The 19,439-nt window shown below is 40.5% G+C and overlaps 1 protein-coding gene across 7 annotated transcripts in view; it reads left to right on the forward strand.

Moving 5' to 3' along the window:
• The window catches only part of PKP4 (plakophilin 4), a 784,378-nt gene extending 765,623 nt beyond the window's left edge, over positions 1–18,755 (forward strand). For all 7 annotated transcript variants that reach the window (XM_053698322.1, XM_053698321.1, XM_053698324.1 and 4 more), the window contains 2 exons: positions 10,244–10,317; positions 17,642–18,755. In XM_053698322.1, the coding sequence (XP_053554297.1) occupies positions 10,244–10,317; positions 17,642–17,887 (320 nt within the window). In that variant the 3' untranslated portion in view covers positions 17,888–18,755. The remainder of the gene's footprint in view (positions 1–10,243; positions 10,318–17,641) is intronic.
• The last annotated feature ends 684 nt before the right edge of the window (positions 18,756–19,439 follow it).

Genomic DNA, 19,439 nt, shown 5'->3' on the forward strand with positions numbered 1-19,439 from the left:
GACTAGATAGGATGTGTGAGAGGACTATGGTGATTATACTTAGTTTTTATGACTTCAATCAAAAGTTTGTTATTTTAAAATAGCACCGGAGCGTGTTATTACTTCTCTGGCAGAGTTTGAGGAAGAATCTGTCAGAGTTTTTTACTATGATTTTAACCGGAGTAGTTAAGATCATATTGCTGTTCTCGGCCATCTGAGGGAGGTAAAGGCTTCAGATCAGGGGACAGCGGGCAGATGAATCTGCATTGAGGTATGTAGCAGTTTTTATTTTCTGAATGGAATTGATGAGAAAATCCTGCCATACCGTTAAAATGACATGTATGTATACACTTCAGTATTCTGGGGATGGTATTTCACCGGAACTACTCTGTTAAAGGTCACTAATCCTTTTTAATAACTATTTATCATGTTAAACGTTTTTGCTGGAATGTAGAATCGTTTACATTGCTGAGGTACTGTGTGAATAAATATTTGGGCATTATTTTCCACTTGGCAGTTTTTTTGCTTTAATTGTGACAGTTTCGTTTCTCTTCACTGCTGTGTGGGAGAGGGAGGGGCCGTTTTTGGCGCTCTTTGCTACGCATCAAAAAATACCAGTCAGTTACTTTTATATTTCCTGCATGATCCGGTTCATCTCTGATAGATCTCAGGGGTCTTCAAACTTCTTTGAAGGGAGGTAAATTCTCTCAGCAGAGCTGTGAGAATTTTTATAGTGACTGTGAATAAAAACGTTGCTTTGTATTTTTTATGTCAAATAATGGGAACAAACCTTTGCTAAAAGTTTTGTTGTTTTAAAGTTTGATGCTATAACTGTTTTTCAGTTCATTATTTCAACTGTCATTTAATCGTTAGTACCTCTTTGAGGCACAGTACGTTTTTTGCTAAAAAAGATTATAACCAAGTTGTAAGTTTTTTGCTAGTGTGTTAAACATGTCTGACTCAGAGGAAGATATCTGTGTCATTTGTTCCAATGCCAAGGTGGAGCCCAATAGAAATTTATGTACTAACTGTATTGATGCTACTTTAAATAAAAGTCAATCTGTACAATGTGAACAAATTTCACCAAACAGCGAGGGGAGAGTTATGCCGACTAACTCGCCTCACGTGGCAGTACCTGCATCTCCCGCCCGGGAGGTGCGTGATATTTTGGCGCCTAGTACATCTGGGCGGCCATTACAGATAACATTACAAGATATGGCTACTGTTATGACTGAAGTTTTGTCTAAATTACCAGAACTAAGAGGCAAGCGTGATCACTCTGGGGTGAGAACAGAGTGCGCTGACAAGGCTAGGGCCATGTCTGATACTGCGTCACAGCTCGCAGAGCATGAGGACGGAGAGCTTCATTCTGTGGGTGACGGTTCTGATCCAAACAGATTGGACTCAGATATTTCAAATTTTAAATTTAAATTGGAGAACCTCCGTGTATTACTAGGGGAGGTCTTAGCAGCTCTCAACGATTGTAACACCGTTGCAATACCAGAGAAACTGTGTAGGTTGGATAAATACTTTGCGGGTACCGGCGAGTACTGACGTTTTTCCTATACCTAAGAGACTAACTGAAATTGTTACTAAGGAGTGGGATAGACCCGGTGTGCCGTTCTCACCCCCTCCAATATTTAGAAAGATGTTTCCAATAGACGCCACCACTCGGGACTTATGGCAAACGGTCCCCAAGGTGGAGGGAGCAGTTTCTACTTTAGCTAAGCGTACCACTATCCCGGTGGAGGATAGCTGTGCTTTCTCAGATCCAATGGATAAAAAATTAGAGGGTTACCTTAAGAAAATGTTTGTTCAACAAGGTTTTATATTACAACCCCTTGCATGTATCGCGCCGATTACGGCTGCGGCAGCATTTTGGATTGAGTCGCTTGAAGAGAACCTTAGTTCATCTACGCTAGACGACATTACGGACAGGCTTAGAGTCCTTAAACTAGCTAATTCCTTCATTTCGGAGGCCGTAGTACATTTAACCAAACTTACGGCTAAGAACTCAGGATTCGCCATACAGGCACGTAGGGCGCTGTGGCTAAAATCCTGGTCAGCTGATGTTACTTCTAAGTCCAAATTACTTAATATACCTTTCAAGGGGCAGTCTTTATTTGGGCCCGGTTTGAAAGAGATTATCGCTGACATTACAGGAGGTAAGGGCCACGCCCTACCTCAAGACAAAGCCAAAGCTAAGGCTAGACAGTCTAATTTTCGTCCCTTTCGGAACTTCAAAACAGGAGCAGCATCAACCTCCACTGCACCAAAACAGGAAGGAGCTGTTGCTCGTTACAGGCAAGGCTGGAAGCCTAACCAGTCCTGGAACAAGAGCAAGCAGGCCAGGAAACCTGCTGCTGCCCCAAAGACAGCATGAACCGAGAGCCCCCGATCCGGGACCGGATCTAGTGGGGGGCAGACTCTCTCTCTTCGCCCAGGCCTGGGCAAGAGATGTTCAGGATCCTTGGGCACTAGAGATCATATCTCAGGGATACCTTCTAGACTTCAAATTATCTCCCCCAAGAGGGAGATTTCATCTGTCAAGGTTGTCAACAAACCAGATAAAGAAAGAAGCGTTTCTACGCTGCGTACAAGATCTGTTAATAATGGGAGTGATCCATCCGGTTCCGCGGTCGGAACAAGGACAAGGGTTCTACTCAAACCTGTTTGTGGTTCCCAAAAAAGAGGGAACTTTCAGGCCAATCTTAGATTTAAAGATTCTAAACAAATTCCTAAGAGTTCCATCGTTCAAAATGGAAACTATTCGGACAATCTTACCCATGATCCAAGAGGGTCAGTACATGACCACAGTGGATTTAAAGGATGCTTACCTTCACATACCGATCCACAAAGATCATCACCGGTATCTAAGGTTTGCCTTCTTAGACAGGCACTACCAGTTTGTAGCTCTTCCATTCGGATTGGCTACGGCTCCAAGAATCTTCACAAAGGTTCTGGGTGCCCTTCTGGCGGTACTAAGACCGCGAGGGATTTCGGTAGCTCCATACCTAGACGACATTCTAATTCAAGCTTCAAGCTTTCAAACTGCCAAGTCTCATACAGAGTTAGTTCTGGCATTTCTAAGGTCGCATGGATGGAAAGTGAACGAAAAGAAGAGTTCTCTTTTTCCTCTCACAAGAGTTCCATTCTTGGGGACTCTTATAGATTCTGTAGAAATGAAGATTTACCTGACAGAGGACAGGTTAACAAAGCTTCAAAATGCATGCCGTGTCCTTCATTCCATTCAACACCCGTCAGTAGCTCAATGCATGGAGGTGATCGGCTTAATGGTAGCGGCAATGGACATAGTACCTTTTGCACGCCTACACCTCAGACCTCTGCAATTATGCATGCTAAGTCAGTGGAATGGGGATTACTCAGATTTGTCCCCTACTCTGAATCTGAATCAAGAGACCAGAAATTCTCTTCTATGGTGGCTTCATCGGCCACACCTGTCCAGGGGGATGCCATTCAGCAGGCCAGACTGGACAATTGTAACAACAGACGCCAGCCTACTAGGTTGGGGCGCTGTCTGGAATTCTCTGAAGGCTCAGGGACTATGGAATCAGGAGGAGAGTCTCCTTCCAATAAACATTCTGGAATTGAGGGCAGTTCTCAATGCCCTTCTAGCTTGGCCCCAATTAACAACTCGGGGGTTCATCAGGTTTCAGTCGGACAACATCACGACTGTAGCTTACATCAACCATCAGGGAGGGACAAGAAGCTCCCTAGCAATGGTGGAAGTATCAAAGATAATTCGCTGGGCAGAGTCTCACTCTTGCCACCTGTCAGCAATCCACATCCCGGGAGTGGAGAACTGGGAGGCGGATTTCTTGAGTCGCCAGACTTTTCATCCGGGGGAGTGGGAACTTCATCCGGAGGTCTTTGCCCAAATACTTCGACGTTGGGGCAAACCAGAGATAGATCTCATGGCGTCTCGCCAGAACGCCAAACTTCCTCGCTACGGGTCCAGATCCAGGGATCCGGGAGCGGTTCTGATAGATGCTTTGACAGCACCTTGGAACTTCGGGATGGCTTATGTGTTTCCACCCTTTCCGCTGCTTCCTCGATTGATTGCCAAAATCAAGCAGGAGAGAGCATCAGTGATTCTAATAGCGCCTGCATGGCCACGCAGGACTTGGTATGCAGATCTAGTGGACATGTCATCCTGTCCGCCTTGGTCTCTACCTCTAAGACAGGACCTTCTGATACAGGGTCCATTCAAACATCAAAATCTAACTTCTCTGAAGCTGACTGCTTGGAAATTGAACGTTTGATTTTATCAAAACGTGGTTTTTCTGAGTCGGTTATTGATACCCTGATACAGGCTAGGAAGCCTGTTACCAGAAAGATTTACCATAAAATATGGCGTAAATACCTATACTGGTGCGAATCCAAACATTACTCCTGGAGTAAGGTTAGGATCTCTAGGATATTGTCTTTTCTACAAGAAGGGTTAGAAAAGGGTTTATCAGCTAGTTCATTAAAGGGACAGATTTCAGCTCTGTCCATCTTGTTACACAGGCGTCTGTCAGAAAATCCAGACGTCCAGGCTTTTTGTCAGGCTTTAGCTAGGATCAAGCCTGTGTTTAAAGCTGTTGCTCCGCCATGGAGTTTAAACTTAGTTCTTAACGTTTTACAGGGTGTTCCATTTGAACCCCTTCATTCCATTGATATAAAATTGTTATCTTGGAAAGTTCTGTTTTTAATGGCTATTTCCTCGGCTCGAAGAGTCTCTGAGTTATCAGCCTTACATTGTGATTCTCCTTATCTGATTTTTCACTCAGACAAGGTAGTTCTGCGTACTAAACCTGGGTTCTTACCTAAGGTGGTCACTAACAGGAATATCAATCAAGAGATTGTTGTTCCATCCTTGTGTCCAAATCCTTCTTCAAAGAAGGAACGTCTTCTACACAATCTGGATGTAGTTCGTGCCCTCAAGTTCTACTTGCAGGCAACTAAAGATTTTCGCCAAACTTCTTCCCTGTTTGTCGTTTATTCTGGACAGAGGAGAGGTCAAAAAGCTTCTGCTACCTCTCTCTCTTTTTGGCTTCGTAGCATAATACGTTTAGCCTATGAGACTGCTGGTCAGCAGCCTCCTGAAAGAATTACAGCTCACTCCACTAGAGCTGTGGCTTCCACTTGGGCCTTTAAGAATGAGGCCTCTGTTGAACAGATTTGCAAGGCTGCAACTTGGTCTTCGCTTCATACTTTTTCCAAATTTTACAAATTTGACACTTTTGCTTCTTCGGAGGCTATTTTTGGGAGAAAGGTTCTTCAGGCAGTGGTTCCTTCTATATAATGAGCCTGCCTATCCCTCCCGTCATCCGTGTACTTTTGCTTTGGTATTGGTATCCCAGAAGTAATGATGACCCGTGGACTGATCACACATAACAGAAGAAAACATAATTTATGCTTACCTGATAAATTCCTTTCTTCTGTTGTGTGATCAGTCCACGGCCCGCCCTGTTTTAAGGCAGGTAAATATCTTTTAAATTATACTCCAGTCACCACTTCACCCTTGGTTACTCCTTTCTCGTTGATTCTTGGTCGAATGACTGGGACTGACGTAGAGGGGAGGAGCTATATGCAGCTCTGCTGGGTGAATCCTCTTGCATTTCCTGTTGGGGAGGAGTTATATCCCAGAAGTAATGATGACCCGTGGACTGATCACACAACAGAAGAAAGGAATTTATCAGGTAAGCATAAATTATGTTTTTTCACTTCCCCTTGCCTTTTGGGCAAGGACTTTCTGTCATCTGGTTGAGGAGACCCTGTTCTTAGGGACCGTTCTTGTAGTTTCCAATTTTGATCCTATATACTTGGGAATCTGGGGGATTGTAATGCAGTCTCTTTTGCCGTCGCATGATAGGAGTTTTAGGATGCTCGTTCATTCGTCAGTTCCTTGAGCTGTGGGGTTTCCGGGGGTTGATCCAGACTGGATCTTTAGAGACTGTCATATTTTCTCAAACAGGGATTAATTTCTAAGGTTTGAGTTCTGGTCTCATTTGGGTCCTACCTTTGTCTTCAGACTTTGTGGGTGTTATCATAGAAGCCCTTTGAGGCTGAGTGGACAGTCTCTGGGATACAACATGAGAGATCAGAGTTCAAGACCCCATGGGGGCATGGCAGTGATTGCATCAACTCTTGTGCAATTTAATTTACAGACAGGGTAACTTTGTGGTTGTACCTCAAGGTTTCTTGGTTTTGATCTGGCTTTTGGTTCTGGGTGTCCAGTTTTTAACCTAGTCCTTGTCTTTGACTTGGCATTTTGGTTAATCTGTTTTCCAGATTTTCATAGACTTTGGATCTGTCCGGCATCCAGTAGCAGGCTGTGTTTCTCGGTCCTGGGGAAATCTCCCTTTTCCTACAGCGGCGGTTCTTTTTCTCTCTTCTGGAGAAATGGAGGAAGTTTTTCCTGGGAATTTTTCTACAGGAGTCTTCCTGGGTTTCTTTGATTTCCTTCTATTTTGGAGGATCTGGTTTACTGCGCCTTTTTTGTTCCCGCCCGTTTGCATTCAGTGTCCTCTATAGCTTTGGTATTGATTTCATAAAAGTAATGAATGCAGCTGTGGACTCTCCCCGTTTTAAGAAGAAAAACTTAAACTATGCTTACCAGATAATTTTGTTTTCTTCTGTACGGGGAGAGTCCACAGCTCCCCGCCTGTAATTTTTCTGTGAGCGGCCTTAAATTTCTTTTTTTTTTTTTTTTTTATTCGTTCTTCTGGCACATTTTTCACCCTGATGTTTCTCCTACTTTTCCTGGGGGGGGGGGGGGGGAGGTATTTAAGCCTTTGGCTGGGGTGTCTTTGCCTCCTCCTGGTGGCCAGGTTCTGTATTTCCCAAAAGTTATGAATGCAGCTGTGGACTCTCCTCCCCTCGATGGAAATTAAATTTTACTTTTTGGGAGATAGAGAAGCACAGAAGGGGAACAAAATTAAAATGGTGGTGGTGAGGATTACACAAATAAATGAGATACAAGGAAGGGGAAATTAAAAAACAAACGAAAACAAACAAACAATGGGGTAGAGAGTGTAACATGTAAATGGAGATACAAATACAAAGTGGGTAAAGAGCCAGAATGCAAAAGAGAATTGCATAAAAGAGGAGAATAAAAATATATGTGTGTGTGTGTGTATCTGTGTGTGTGTGTGTGTGTGTGTGTGTGTGTGTATCTGTGTGTGTGTGTGTGTGTGTGTGAGTATCTGAATGTGGGTGTGAGTGTATATCTGAGTTTGTGTGTGAGAGTATTTGAGTGTGTGTGTGTGTGTGTGTGTGTGTGTGTGTATCTGTGTGTGTGTGTGTGTGTGTGTGAGTATCTGAATGTGGGTGTGAGTGTATATCTGAGTTTGTGTGTGAGAGTATTTGAGTGTGTGTGTGTGTGTGTGTGTGTGTGTATCTGAGCATGTGTGTGAGAGAGAGAGAGGGTATTTGAGTGTGTGTGTGTGTGTGTGTGTGAGAGAGAGTGTATCTGTGTGTGTGAGTATGTATGTGTGCGAGAGAGTATCTGAGTGTGTGGGTGAGAGAGAGTGTATTTGAGTGAGTGTGTGAGAGAGAGTATCCGAGTGTGTGTGTGACAGTATCTGAGCGTGTGTGAGTGTATCTGAGTATGTGTGTGTGAGAGAGAATATTTGAGTGTGTGTGTGTGTAAGAGAATATATCAGAGTGTGTGTGTGTGTGCGAGAGAGTGTATCTGAGTCTGTGAGTATTTTTGTATGTGTGCATATGTGAGAGTGTATCTGAGTCTCTGTGTGAGAGTGTATTTCTGTGTGTGTGAGAGACAGAGTGTATTTCTCTGTGTCTGGGGGAGAGAGTGTGTTTCTCCGGGTGTGTATGTGAGAGAGTTTATTTGTATCTGAGATAGTGTTATTACTGTGAGAGTGTGTGTTTGTGTATGTGCAAGAGACTGTGTTTCTGTGTGTGTGTGTGACGTATAAAGCAATATTAATAATGAGGAGTGTTGAAAACTTGGTGAGTTCCCACACTTTTCTTCTAGGACTTGACCCCTGTAGAGGGCCCTGCAAAGAGTCGAACTGTTGTAGTCCACTCTTAAGAAGATGATCTACAAACAGTTGGGCTTCTAGGCTTACATGCTAAGGGGGTTCAAGGGGATAGCAATGGAGGAGAGGAGCTGGTGAAAAGAAAGGTTAGTGTAGGTTGTATGCATCCCTGAACAGGAGAGTCTTTAGGGAGCGCTTGAAGCTTTCAAAACTAGAGGAGAGTCTTGTGGAGTGAGGCAGAGTTCCACAAGATGAGAGCCAGTCTGGAGAAGTCCTGTAAACGGGAGTGTGAGGAGATAACTAGAGAGGAGGGGAATAGGAGGTCATGAGCATAGCGAAGGGGACGGAAGGGAGAGTATCTGGGGACAAGGTCTGAGATATAGGGGGGAGCAGTGCAGTTGAGGGCTTTGTATGTCAGAGTGAGAATTTTGTGTTTAATCCTGGAGGCAAGAGGAAGCCAATGAAGGGATTGGCAGAGAGATGCAGCAGATGAAGAGTGACATGTAAGGAAGATGAGCCTGGCAGAGGCATTCATTGTGGATTGTAAAGGAGCTAGGCGGCAGCTGGGGATACCAGAGAGGACAGAGTTGCAGTAATTGAGGCGGGAAAGGATGAGTGAGTGGATTAAAATCTTACTTGTGTCTTAATTTACTACTATTATCAAATGTTCTTCATTCTCTTGGTATCTTTATTTGAAATATTTCCCTACTCCCTCTTGCCCCAAAGCTTCTAGAAAAGCTAGTATATGCATGCCTATCCCATTTCCTTACATTAAACTCCCTCCCTGACCCACTGCAATCTGGATTTCGTCCACATCATTCCACAGAGACAGCAATTGTTAAAGGGACACTGAACCCACATTTTTTCTTTCGTGATTCAGATAGAGCAGGAATTTTAAGCAACTTTCTAATTTACTCCTATTATCAAATTTTCTTCATTTCTCTTGCTATCTTTATTTGAAATACAAGAATGTAAGTTTAGATGCCGGACCATTTTTGGTGAATAACCTGGGTTGTTGTTGCTGATTGGTGGATAAATTCATCTACCAATAAAAAAGTGCTATCCAGAGTACTGAACCCAAAAAAAAGCTTAGATGCCTTCTTTTTCAAATAAAGATAGCAAGGGAACGAAGAAAAATTGATAATAGGAGTAAATTAGAAAGTTGCTTAAAATTGCATGCTCTATCTGAATCACGAAAGAAAAAAATTTGGGTTCAGTGTCCCTTTAACGATTGCTGTCTCTGTGGAGTGATGGGGACGAAATCCAGATTGCAGTGGGTCAAGTAGGGAGTTTTAATGTAAGGAAATAGGATAGGCGTGCATATACTAGCTTTTCGAGAAGCTTTGAGGCAAGAGGGAGTAGGGAAATAGGGCGGTAGTTGGATGGGGAGGTTGGATCAAGAGAAGGTTTTTTTGAGGATAGGTGTGACCAGTGTATGTTTCAGAGATGAGGGAAATATACCGGTGCTGAGGGAGAGGTTGAAAATGTGTGTGAGTATAGGGGTAAGGGTAGAAGAGTGGGAGGGGAGTAGCTGTGAGGGAATAGGGTCAAGGGGGATAGGTAGTGAGGTGAGAGCGCAGTATAAGTGCAGAAACATCTTCCTTAGTAATAGGAGAGAAAGCTAAATTTATGGCTATGTGTGTTTTGGTTGATTGCGAGCGTTTGAGGGGGTGAGAGAATGGAAGTATGTTGAGAGCTGATTTTGTTTCTGATGGAGTCGATTTTGTTATTGAAGTGGCTGGCAAAGTTTTGAGCTGATAGAGAAGTTGTATTAGGGGGTGGGCGGAGAAGAGTATTCAAAGTACTATTATTAAAAATAATCATATAAAACAAGGCTGTCCAAACTTATAGCCCAAGGTTGACATCCAGCCCCGCCAGTGGTTTGTGTGAGGTCCTCATCAACACTGAGCAGAAAACAGACATCTGTAATTTTTATATTGGATAAAATGGTCCACATTTCTTGTTATTTAATGGAGTGTGTATATTTGTTCCAAAGTAAAAAGTGTGGCCCCTGGCTATTCCCACCATTAATAATAATTAAAAAAAACTGAGTTCAAATATACTATGATTATAACTGCCAAATAAAAAGTGTTCAACAACAAATCTTTCCAATGTGTATTTAGTTATCAGTGAATTATAAACTTATGTTCCCCCCTTTGTAAAGCAAATGTAATAGGGGGTATATGTCTTTACCACTCATGCTGCTTAATGATAAACATTCATTACAGATAAGGTTAAAATACTTGTTCTCTTTCCAGGGTCAAGCAAACCTTCTCCAATCTACATTAGTTCATATGCATCACCAGCAAGAGACCAGAACAGGAGACAGCAGGTAAGATTAACAAATATTGTTTGACGCTTTTTGAAAATAAGATTGTAAAGATAAGCGCTTCATCACAAATTTCTTGCTCATTTTCCATATTACGGTCTCAAATCTGTTTTAAAGAGAAATTAACACTTAAAGGGACATAATTGTATAATCAGGATAGTATTATGCTGGGGCTGTTCAGATCAGGACCATGTGAGCACGAGCAATGTGGTGATCTCCCCGTGCTGACCAAGATCTACACACAGTGCATACCTACAAATCAATGGCCGTATTTAAAAAAAATGTTTTAAAAACGCTAAAGACTTTCTGGTGTTGTTTTATAGTTCAGACAAGTATATGTCCTCCAATGTACTGCTTCCTTAAATAATTTTAGACTAAAAGAAAACTATTCTTCTGGTTCTGGAATGGCCAAGGTGAATGCCCCCCTGACAGGAAAGGATCATGGTTACTTCCCCAGTTACCCAGTCCTCTTTCCCAGTGTACTACCATGATAAAGTCTGTCATTGATATTTTGACCAATCAGTACTTAATTCTGAAGACTAACACGTTTTTAGCTAAGTTACTTTTTACCCTTTTGCAGGCCTAGCAAGTCTGTCACCACTAAGACATGAAAAATGGTGTAACTTTTCACTGGGCTGCTCTGTTCGGGATGTTGTGGATATTTGTTTGGCACAATTTTTTTCTCTTTATGTTTTGCTTTGCAAAAGGTCTGACCTTTTTCGGCAATCAAATTCTGCTATGCAACCTGAATCTGGTTTTTCATAACCCCTTTTGAACCTATGCATAAATTGTCTTTTAGGTTTCTTTCATGTAATTGGCAAGAGTCCATGAGCTAGTGACATATGGGATATACATTCCTACCAGGAGGGGCAAAGTTTCCCAAACCTCAAAATACCTACAAATACACCCCTCACCACACCCACAATTCAGTTTTACAAACTTTGCCTCCTATAGAGGTGGTGAAGTAAGTTTGTGCTAGATTTCTACATTGATATGCGCTTCTCAGCATGCTGAAGCCCGGTTCCTCTCAGAGTGCAGTGAATGACAGAGGGATGTGAAGGGAGTATTACCTATTGAATGCAATGGTCATCCTAACAGGGATCTATTTCATAGGTTCTCTGTTATCGGTCGTAAAGATTCATCTCCTACCTCCCTTTTCAGATCGACAATATACTCTTATATACCATTACCTCTACTGATTCTCGTTTCAGTACTGGTTTGGCTATCTACTTTATGTAGATGAGTGTCTTTTGGTAAGTATGTTTTCTTTTATTTAAGACACTCTCAGCTATGGTTTGGCACTTTATATGTAAAGTTCTAAATATATGTTTTGTACTTATTTGGCATGATTCAGGTTAATCAGTATATTTCCTTCTTGCAGACTGTCAGTATCATTTTTGGAAATGCATTTAAAAAAAAAAAAATTCTTACCTGAAATTTTTCCAATTGACTCTCTTTTCTAAATTGCGGGCTGTTAGGCTCGCGGGAGCGCAAAATGCTATAATTGATTGTGTCATTCTTGGTGCAAGACTTTTTTGGCGCGAGAATTACGTTTGTTGACGTAATTTCATCATTTCCAGCATCTTAGTTGGCGGCGAGAATGTTCACGTAGTTGCGTCTTCTATGACGCTCGTGTTTGTTGTAGACGTTCTTGGCGCCAAAAAATATTTTGTCAGTTGTGGGCGTCATACTTGGCGCCAGATTTTTGATATTATTTAAGTCTTTATTTCATTTTGCTTCTGGTTTCCAGAGGCTTATTTTGTTTGCATTTTTCCCATTCCTGAAATATAAGGAAATTGATAATTTTGCTTTATATGTTATTTTTTCTATTACATATTACAAGATGTCTCAATCTGACCCTGTCTCAGAATCTACTACTGGAATCCTGCTGCCTGATGTTGGTTCTACCAAAGCTAAGTGCATTTGTTGTAAACTTGTGGTAACTGTTCCTCCGGCTGTAGTTGGTGTTAGTTGTCATGATAAACTTTCAAATGCAGACATTATTTCCATTAGTAGTAATCCATTACCTGTTGTTGTTCCTTCAACATCTAATGCTCAGGATATTCCTGTTAATGTGAGAAAATTTGTTTCTAATTCCATTCAGAAGGCTTTGTCTGTCATACCACCTTCTAATAAATGTAAAAGGTCTTTTAAAACTTCTCATAAAATTGATGAATTTTTAAATGTCCAACAGCATTCTGATTTATCTATCTCTGATGAGGATCTATCTGGTTCAGAAGATTCTGCCTCAGATATTGACACTGACAAATCTTCATACTTCTTTAAAATGGAGTATACTCGTTCCTTATTAAAAGAGGTGTTGATTGCATTAGATATGGAGGAGACTAGTCCTTTTGATATTAAAACCAGTAAACGTTTAATTTCAATTTTTAAACCTTATGTAGTTATTCCAGAGGTTTTTCCAGTTCCTGATGCTATTTCAGATGTAATTTCTAGGGAATGGAATAGACTGGGTACTTCTTTTTCTCCTTCTTCAAGGTTTAAGAAACTGTATCCTTTGCCGACTGATAGATTGGAGTTTTGGGGAAAGATCCCCAAAGTTGATGGGGCCATCTCTACTCTTGCTAAATGTACTACTATTCCTATGGCAGATAGTACTTCTTTTAAAGATCCTTTAGATAGGAAACTTGAATCTTATCTAAGGAAGGCCTATTTATGTTCAGGTCATCTTCTTAGGCCTGCTATTTCTTTGGCTGATGTTGCTGCTGCTTCAACTTTTTGGTTGGAAACTTTAGCACAATAAGTACCAGATCATAATGTGTATAGCATTGTTAAGCTAATTCAACATGCTAATAATTTCATTTGTGATACCATTTTTGATATCATTAGAATTGATGTCAGATATATGTCTTTAGCTATATTAGCTAGAAGAGCTTTATGGCTTAAATCTTGGAATGCTGATATGACTTCTAAATCAATGTTGCTATCTCTCTCTTTCCAAGGTAATAAATTATTTGGTTCTCAGTTAGATTCTATTATTTCAACTGTCACTGGGGGGAAGGGAGCTTTTTTGCCTCAGGATAAAAAATCTAAGGGTAAATTTAGGGCTGCTAACCGTTTTCGTTCCTTTCATCAAAATAAGGAACAGAAACCTGACCCTTCCCCTAAAGAACGGTTTCCAATTGGAAGCCTTCTCCAGTCTGGAATAAATCCAAGCCATTTAAAAGATCTAAATCGGCCCCCAAGTCAGCATGAAGGTGCGGCCCTCATTCCAGCGCAGCTGGTAGGGGGCAGACTAATATTTTGCAAGGATGTTTCGATCAATTCAATCCAAAATCATTGTATTCAGAACATTGTTTCTCAAGGGTACAGAATAGGTTTCAAAATAAGACCGCCTGTGAGAAGTTTCTTTCTCTCAAGCATTCCTGTGAACCCAGTAAAGGCTCAGGCTTTCCTGAAGTGTGTTTCAGACCTGGAGTTATCTGGGGTAATTGTGCCAGTTCCTTTTCAGGAACGGGGTCTGGGGTTTTATTCAAATCTGTTCATTGTTCCAAAGAAGAAGAATTCTTTCAGACCAGTTCTGGATCTAAAAATTTTGAATCATTATGTAAGAATACCAACATTCAAGATGGTGACTATAAGGACTATTTTGCCTTTTGTTCAGCAAGGGCATTATATGTCCACAATAGACTTACAGGATGCATATCTTCATATTCCGATTCATCCAGATCACTATCCGTTCCTGAGATTCTCTTTTCTAGACAAGCATTACCAATTTGTTGCTCTTCCTTTTGGCCTAGCAATAGCTCCAAGGATCTTTTCAAAGGTTCTCGGTGCCCTACTCTCTGTAATCAGAGAGCGGGGTATTGCGGTGTTACCTTATTTGGACGATATCTTGGTACTTGCTCAGTCTTTACATTCTGCAGAATCTCACACGAATCAACTAGTGTTGTTTCTTCAAAGACATGGTTGGAGGATCAATTTACCAAAAAGTTCCTTGATTCCTCAGACAAGGGTAACCTTTTTAGGATTCTAAATAGATTCAGTATCCATGACTTTGTCTCTAACAGACAAAAGACGTCTGAAATTTGTTTCAGCTTGTTGGAACCTTCAGTTTCAATCATTCCCTTCAGTAGCTATGTGCATGGAGGTTTTAGGTCTCATGACTGCAGCATCGGACGCGATCCCCTTTGCTCGTTTTCACATGAGACCTCTTCAGCTTTGTAAGCTGAGCCAATGGTGCAGGGATTATACAAATATATCACAATTAATATCCTTAAATCCTAATGTTCGACTATCTCTGACTTGGTGGTTAGATCACCATCATATAGTTCAAGGGGCCTCTTTTGTTCGTCCAACCTGGACTGTGATCACAACAGATGCGAGTCTTTCAGGTTCGGGAGCTGTCTGGGGATCTCTGACAGCGCAGGGGGTTTGGAAATCTCCAGAGGCGAGATTACCAATCAATATTTTGGAACTTCGTGCGATTCTCAGAGCTCTTTAGTTTTGGCCTCTACTAAAAAGAAAACCGTTTATTTGTTTTCAGGCAGACAATGTCGCAACTGTGGCGTATGTCAATCAGGGTGGGACTCGCAGTCCTCAGGCTATGAAAGAAGTATCTCGGATACTTGCCTGGGCGGAATCCAGCTCCTGTCTAATCTCTGCGGTCCATATCCCAGATATAGACAATTGGGAAGCGGATTATCTCAGTCGTCAGACTTTACATCCGGGAGAGTGGTCTCTTTACCCAGATGTGTATTTTCAGAATGTTCAGATGTGGGGGCTTCCAGAAATAGATCTGATGGCTTCTCATCTGAACAGGAAACTTCCCAGGTATCTGTCCAGGTCCAGGGATCCTCAGACGGAAGCAGTGGATGCGTTGACACTTCCTTGGAATTATCAACCTGCTTATATTTTTCTGCCTCTAGTTCTTCTTCCAAGAGTGATTTCCAAAATCATAATGGAGCGTTCGTTTGTACTGCTGGTGGCTCCAGCATGGCCACACAGGTTTTGGTATGTGGATCTTATTCAGATGTCCAGTTGCCAACCTTGGCCACTTCCGTTAAGGCCAGGCCTTCTATCTCAAGGCCTGTTTTTCCATCAGGATCTTAAATAATTAAATTTGAAGGTATGGAGATTGAACGCTTAGTGCTTAGTCAGAGAGAGTGATTAATACTATGTTGCAGGCTCGTAAATCTGTGTCTAGAAAGATTTATTATCGAGTTTGGAAGACTTACATTTTATGGTGCTCTTCTCATAAATTCTCTTGGCATTCTATTAGAATTCCTAGAATTTTACAATTTCTTCAGGATGGTTTAGATAAGGGTTTGTCTGCAAGTTCCTTGAAAGGACAAATCTCTGCTCTTTCTGTTCTGTTCCACAGAAAAAATTGCTAATCTTCCTGATATTCATTGTTTTGTTCAGGCTTTGGTTCCTATCAGGCCTGTCATTAAATCAATCTCTCCTCCTTGGAGTCTTAATTTGGTTTTGAAGGCTTTACAGGCTCCTCCGTTCGGAGCCTATGCATTCTCTGGACATTAAATTACTTTCTTGGAAAGTGTTGTTCCTTTTGGCCATCTCTTCTGCTAGAAGAATTTCTGAATTATCTGCTCTTGCTTGTTAATCTCCTTTTCTGATTTTTCATCAGGATAAGGCGGTTTTGCGGACTTCGTTTAAATTTTTACCTAAAGTTGTGAACTTTAACAACATTAATAGAGAAATTGTTGTCCCCTCTTTGTTTCCTAATCCTAAGAATTCTCTGGAGAGATCTTTACATTCTTTGGATGTGGTAAGAGCTTTGAAATATTATGTTGAAGCTACTAAAGATTTCAGGAAGACTTCTAGTCTATTTGATCTTTTCTGGTTCTAGGAAAGGTCAGAAGGCCTCTGCTATTTCCTTGGCTTCTTGGTTAAAGCTTTTGATTCATCATGCTTATTTGGAGTCGGGTAAATCCCCGCCTCAGAGGATTACGGCTCATTCTACCAGGTCAATTTCTACTTCCTGGGCTTATAAGAATGAAGCTTCTGTTGATCAGATTTGCAAAGCAGCAACTTGGTCTTCTTTGCATACTTTTACTAAATTCTACCATTTTTATGTTTTTTCTTCTTCAGAAGCAGTTTTTAGTAGAAAAGTACTTCAGGCAGCTGTTTCAGTTTGATTCTTCTGCTTATAATTTCAGTTTTTTTCATTATTAAGATTAAAACTTTTGATTTGGGTTGTGGATTAATTTTTCAGCGGAATTGGCTGTCTTTATTTTTAGTTCTCCCTCTCTATAGTGACTCTTGCGTGGAGTTCCACATCTTGGGTATCTGCTATCCCATACGTCACTAGCTCATGGACTCTTGCCAATTACATGAAAGAAAACATAATTTATGTAAGAATTTACCTGTTAAATTAATTTCTTTCATATTGGCAAGAGTCCATGAGACCCACCCTTTTTATGGTGGTTATGATTTTTTTGTATAAAGCACAATTATTCCAATTCCTTGTTGATGCTTTCGCTCCTTTCTTATCACCCCAATTCTTGGCTATTCGTTAAACTGAATTGTGGGTGTGGTGGGTGTGTATTTATAGGCATTTTGAGGTTTGGGAAACTTTGCCCCTCCTGGTAGGAACGTATCCCATACGTCACTAGCTCATGGACTCTTGCCAATATGAAAGAAATTAATTTATCAGGTAAATTCTTACATAAATTATTTTTTTCCCCAGTAGAGAATAAGTCTTAAAAAAAAACAGAAGCTAATGTTTTAAGAAAATTGTTCTTGTACCTTTATCAGCAATAAGCGTATAGGCTTTGGCTGCCAACAAACTCCAGCTGTCAGGAATGGGTTTATTATATAGTAGAAGGAGAAGAGCCTGTAAACCCCAAGGACGTTAATACTCTGAGTGCATGACTGTATAACTATTAATGAGGACTAGTATGTTCAGTATGAATTTGGTTGTTAAAAAAATGTACATAATTTTTGCAACAACCAAATTAAAGTTGTTTTTTTTCCCAATTTAAACCAGTTATTCACAGTACTATTCGAATATGGACGTTAAAGACTGGTTTAAATGTATTTTGTAGCATATAAATTCAAAACTTGCAACCCCAAGTAAATAAACGTTATTCTCTGTTTGTTTTTATATACAAGTAATGGATTTTAGCACCACCTACTGGTAATAGAGGTTGATGAATTAATTACATTTTTAGATACTGTACATATAGTTGGTGTCATTATAGAGATAAAAAATAATCTCCAAAAACCTGTTTTAATATAACATTTACATGATTGCATTGACTTTTAGGACAAATGTAACTGAATAAGAACTAAACAAAATTTTACATCATTAGTTTTACTGAAGTATTTTTTTATTTTTTTTTAGCCTCAACAACTGTACTATGCTCATGAAGACTCAAATAGGAAAAACTACGATTCCTACAGATTGTATCTGCAGTCTCCACACAGCTACGAAGACCCATATTTTGATGGTGTTCATTACACACCTGCTGCAGAACAAAACACACAATATGGACTGAAATCAACTACAAACTATGTAGATTTTTATTCCACTAGAAGACCTTCCTATAGATCAGAACAATACCCAGGTTCACCGGACTCATGGGTGTAAAACTAAGAAGGTGTATAGATGAACTGCGGTCTAGTAATCATGCTTGATCTGATTTTGACTGGCCTTATTTGCTGTTTTTTATGGTGGAACCTGAAAGTGAAATTAAAGAAGGATCATGGAAGAGATTTATTTTCTTATTTTTGGAAGGATAATTATGGTAGAGAATTGAACTAAGGATTTCTTTTTGTTTTGTTTAGATTTTAGATCTTTATGCTTGTAGCTATGTAGGCTGGTGATGGTGCGAGCTATGTGAAAATAAAGGATTCAGACTGATGATTTGGGGGATGTGTAAGTCCAATCAAAGTTTTAGCTATTTTTTTAATGTGAATAAAGTCATGTTAACGAGTTTGTACAGAAATATGGATCAAATGAATGTTTTCTTTGTTTGACGGTTATTGCTAAATGTTGAGATTGTATGTTATTTCTGTCTTGTAAATTCCTTTCACTAATGTAAATAGCCGTAATGGTTGAAAGTGCCATCTATTGTAATGCAGTGTCATTTTAAATCATTTGATAAGCAGTTACATGAAATATATAAGTGCTAAATAATGATAAACTTAAAAAAAATTCTAAAATCATTTCAAAATACATCCTTAATCTACATTTTTCCATTCCCTGCCTTTCATAGGATATTTCACTGCCATTTTCTATGCACATGACAATTCAAATAAATGTGGACGATTCCTCCACAAAAGAAAAAAGCTAGTTGTTTTATGTTTGTCTGCCTTTCTTTCATTCTGTACATCATGCTATGTTGTGCGTCTGTTTAGCCTATGTACAATAAGGCAAAAAGATGCTGTGGCAGGATTGTATTGGAGAATAAAGGACAAAGTGAATAAAGATCAAAATAAATTTGAGATGTAGAGAAGTAGTCTGTGATTCTTGTACTGATAGTTTCCTCTAGCACTAATAAAGTTAATTTAAGACATGCCCTAAGCATCATGGTTTACTTTAAAGGAACAGTAAGCACCTTGTAATTACAAGTAATTTTACCGTTTATTTTAATAGGACTTTCATTTATAAAAATGTTTTCTTTCATAAATGTGGTGAAAGGCCACAATCCATTACTCCTGGGAATTATACTCCTGGCCACTAGGAGGACCAAAAATCTCAAAACTCCCAGGGCCCTTAAAACCCCTCCCACCTCACTGGAAACTAGCCTTGTCTCTGCCTTTGCAAGAGGAAGGTGAAGAAGGATGGTGCTCCAGGGGTTTATGAGAAGGGCTCTCAGACCGATTTGAGGCCCATTTTCCCCTCAGAGAGCTACAGTCTGGATAGAGGAAGGTTATTGGCGTATGGGTAGTGGCACAAGAACACCCTATAGGAGTTAGTTGCAGGCCTGCCATAGGTGCCGCAGGGACCAGCCTCTAACCACCTCCTGTCGGTTCAACGTTATACTTTTTAGTCATGGGTTTATAAGTAATTTCTCCAACATTGGTGTGTCCGGTCCACGGCGTCATCCTTACTTGTGGGATATTCTCTTCCCCAACAGGAAATGGCAAAGAGTCCCAGCAAAGCTGGCCATATAGTCCCTCCTAGGCTCCGCCCACCC

This window comes from Bombina bombina, chromosome 1, assembly GCF_027579735.1.
Source record: "Bombina bombina isolate aBomBom1 chromosome 1, aBomBom1.pri, whole genome shotgun sequence".
Classification (NCBI taxonomy): Eukaryota; Metazoa; Chordata; class Amphibia; order Anura; family Bombinatoridae; genus Bombina; species Bombina bombina.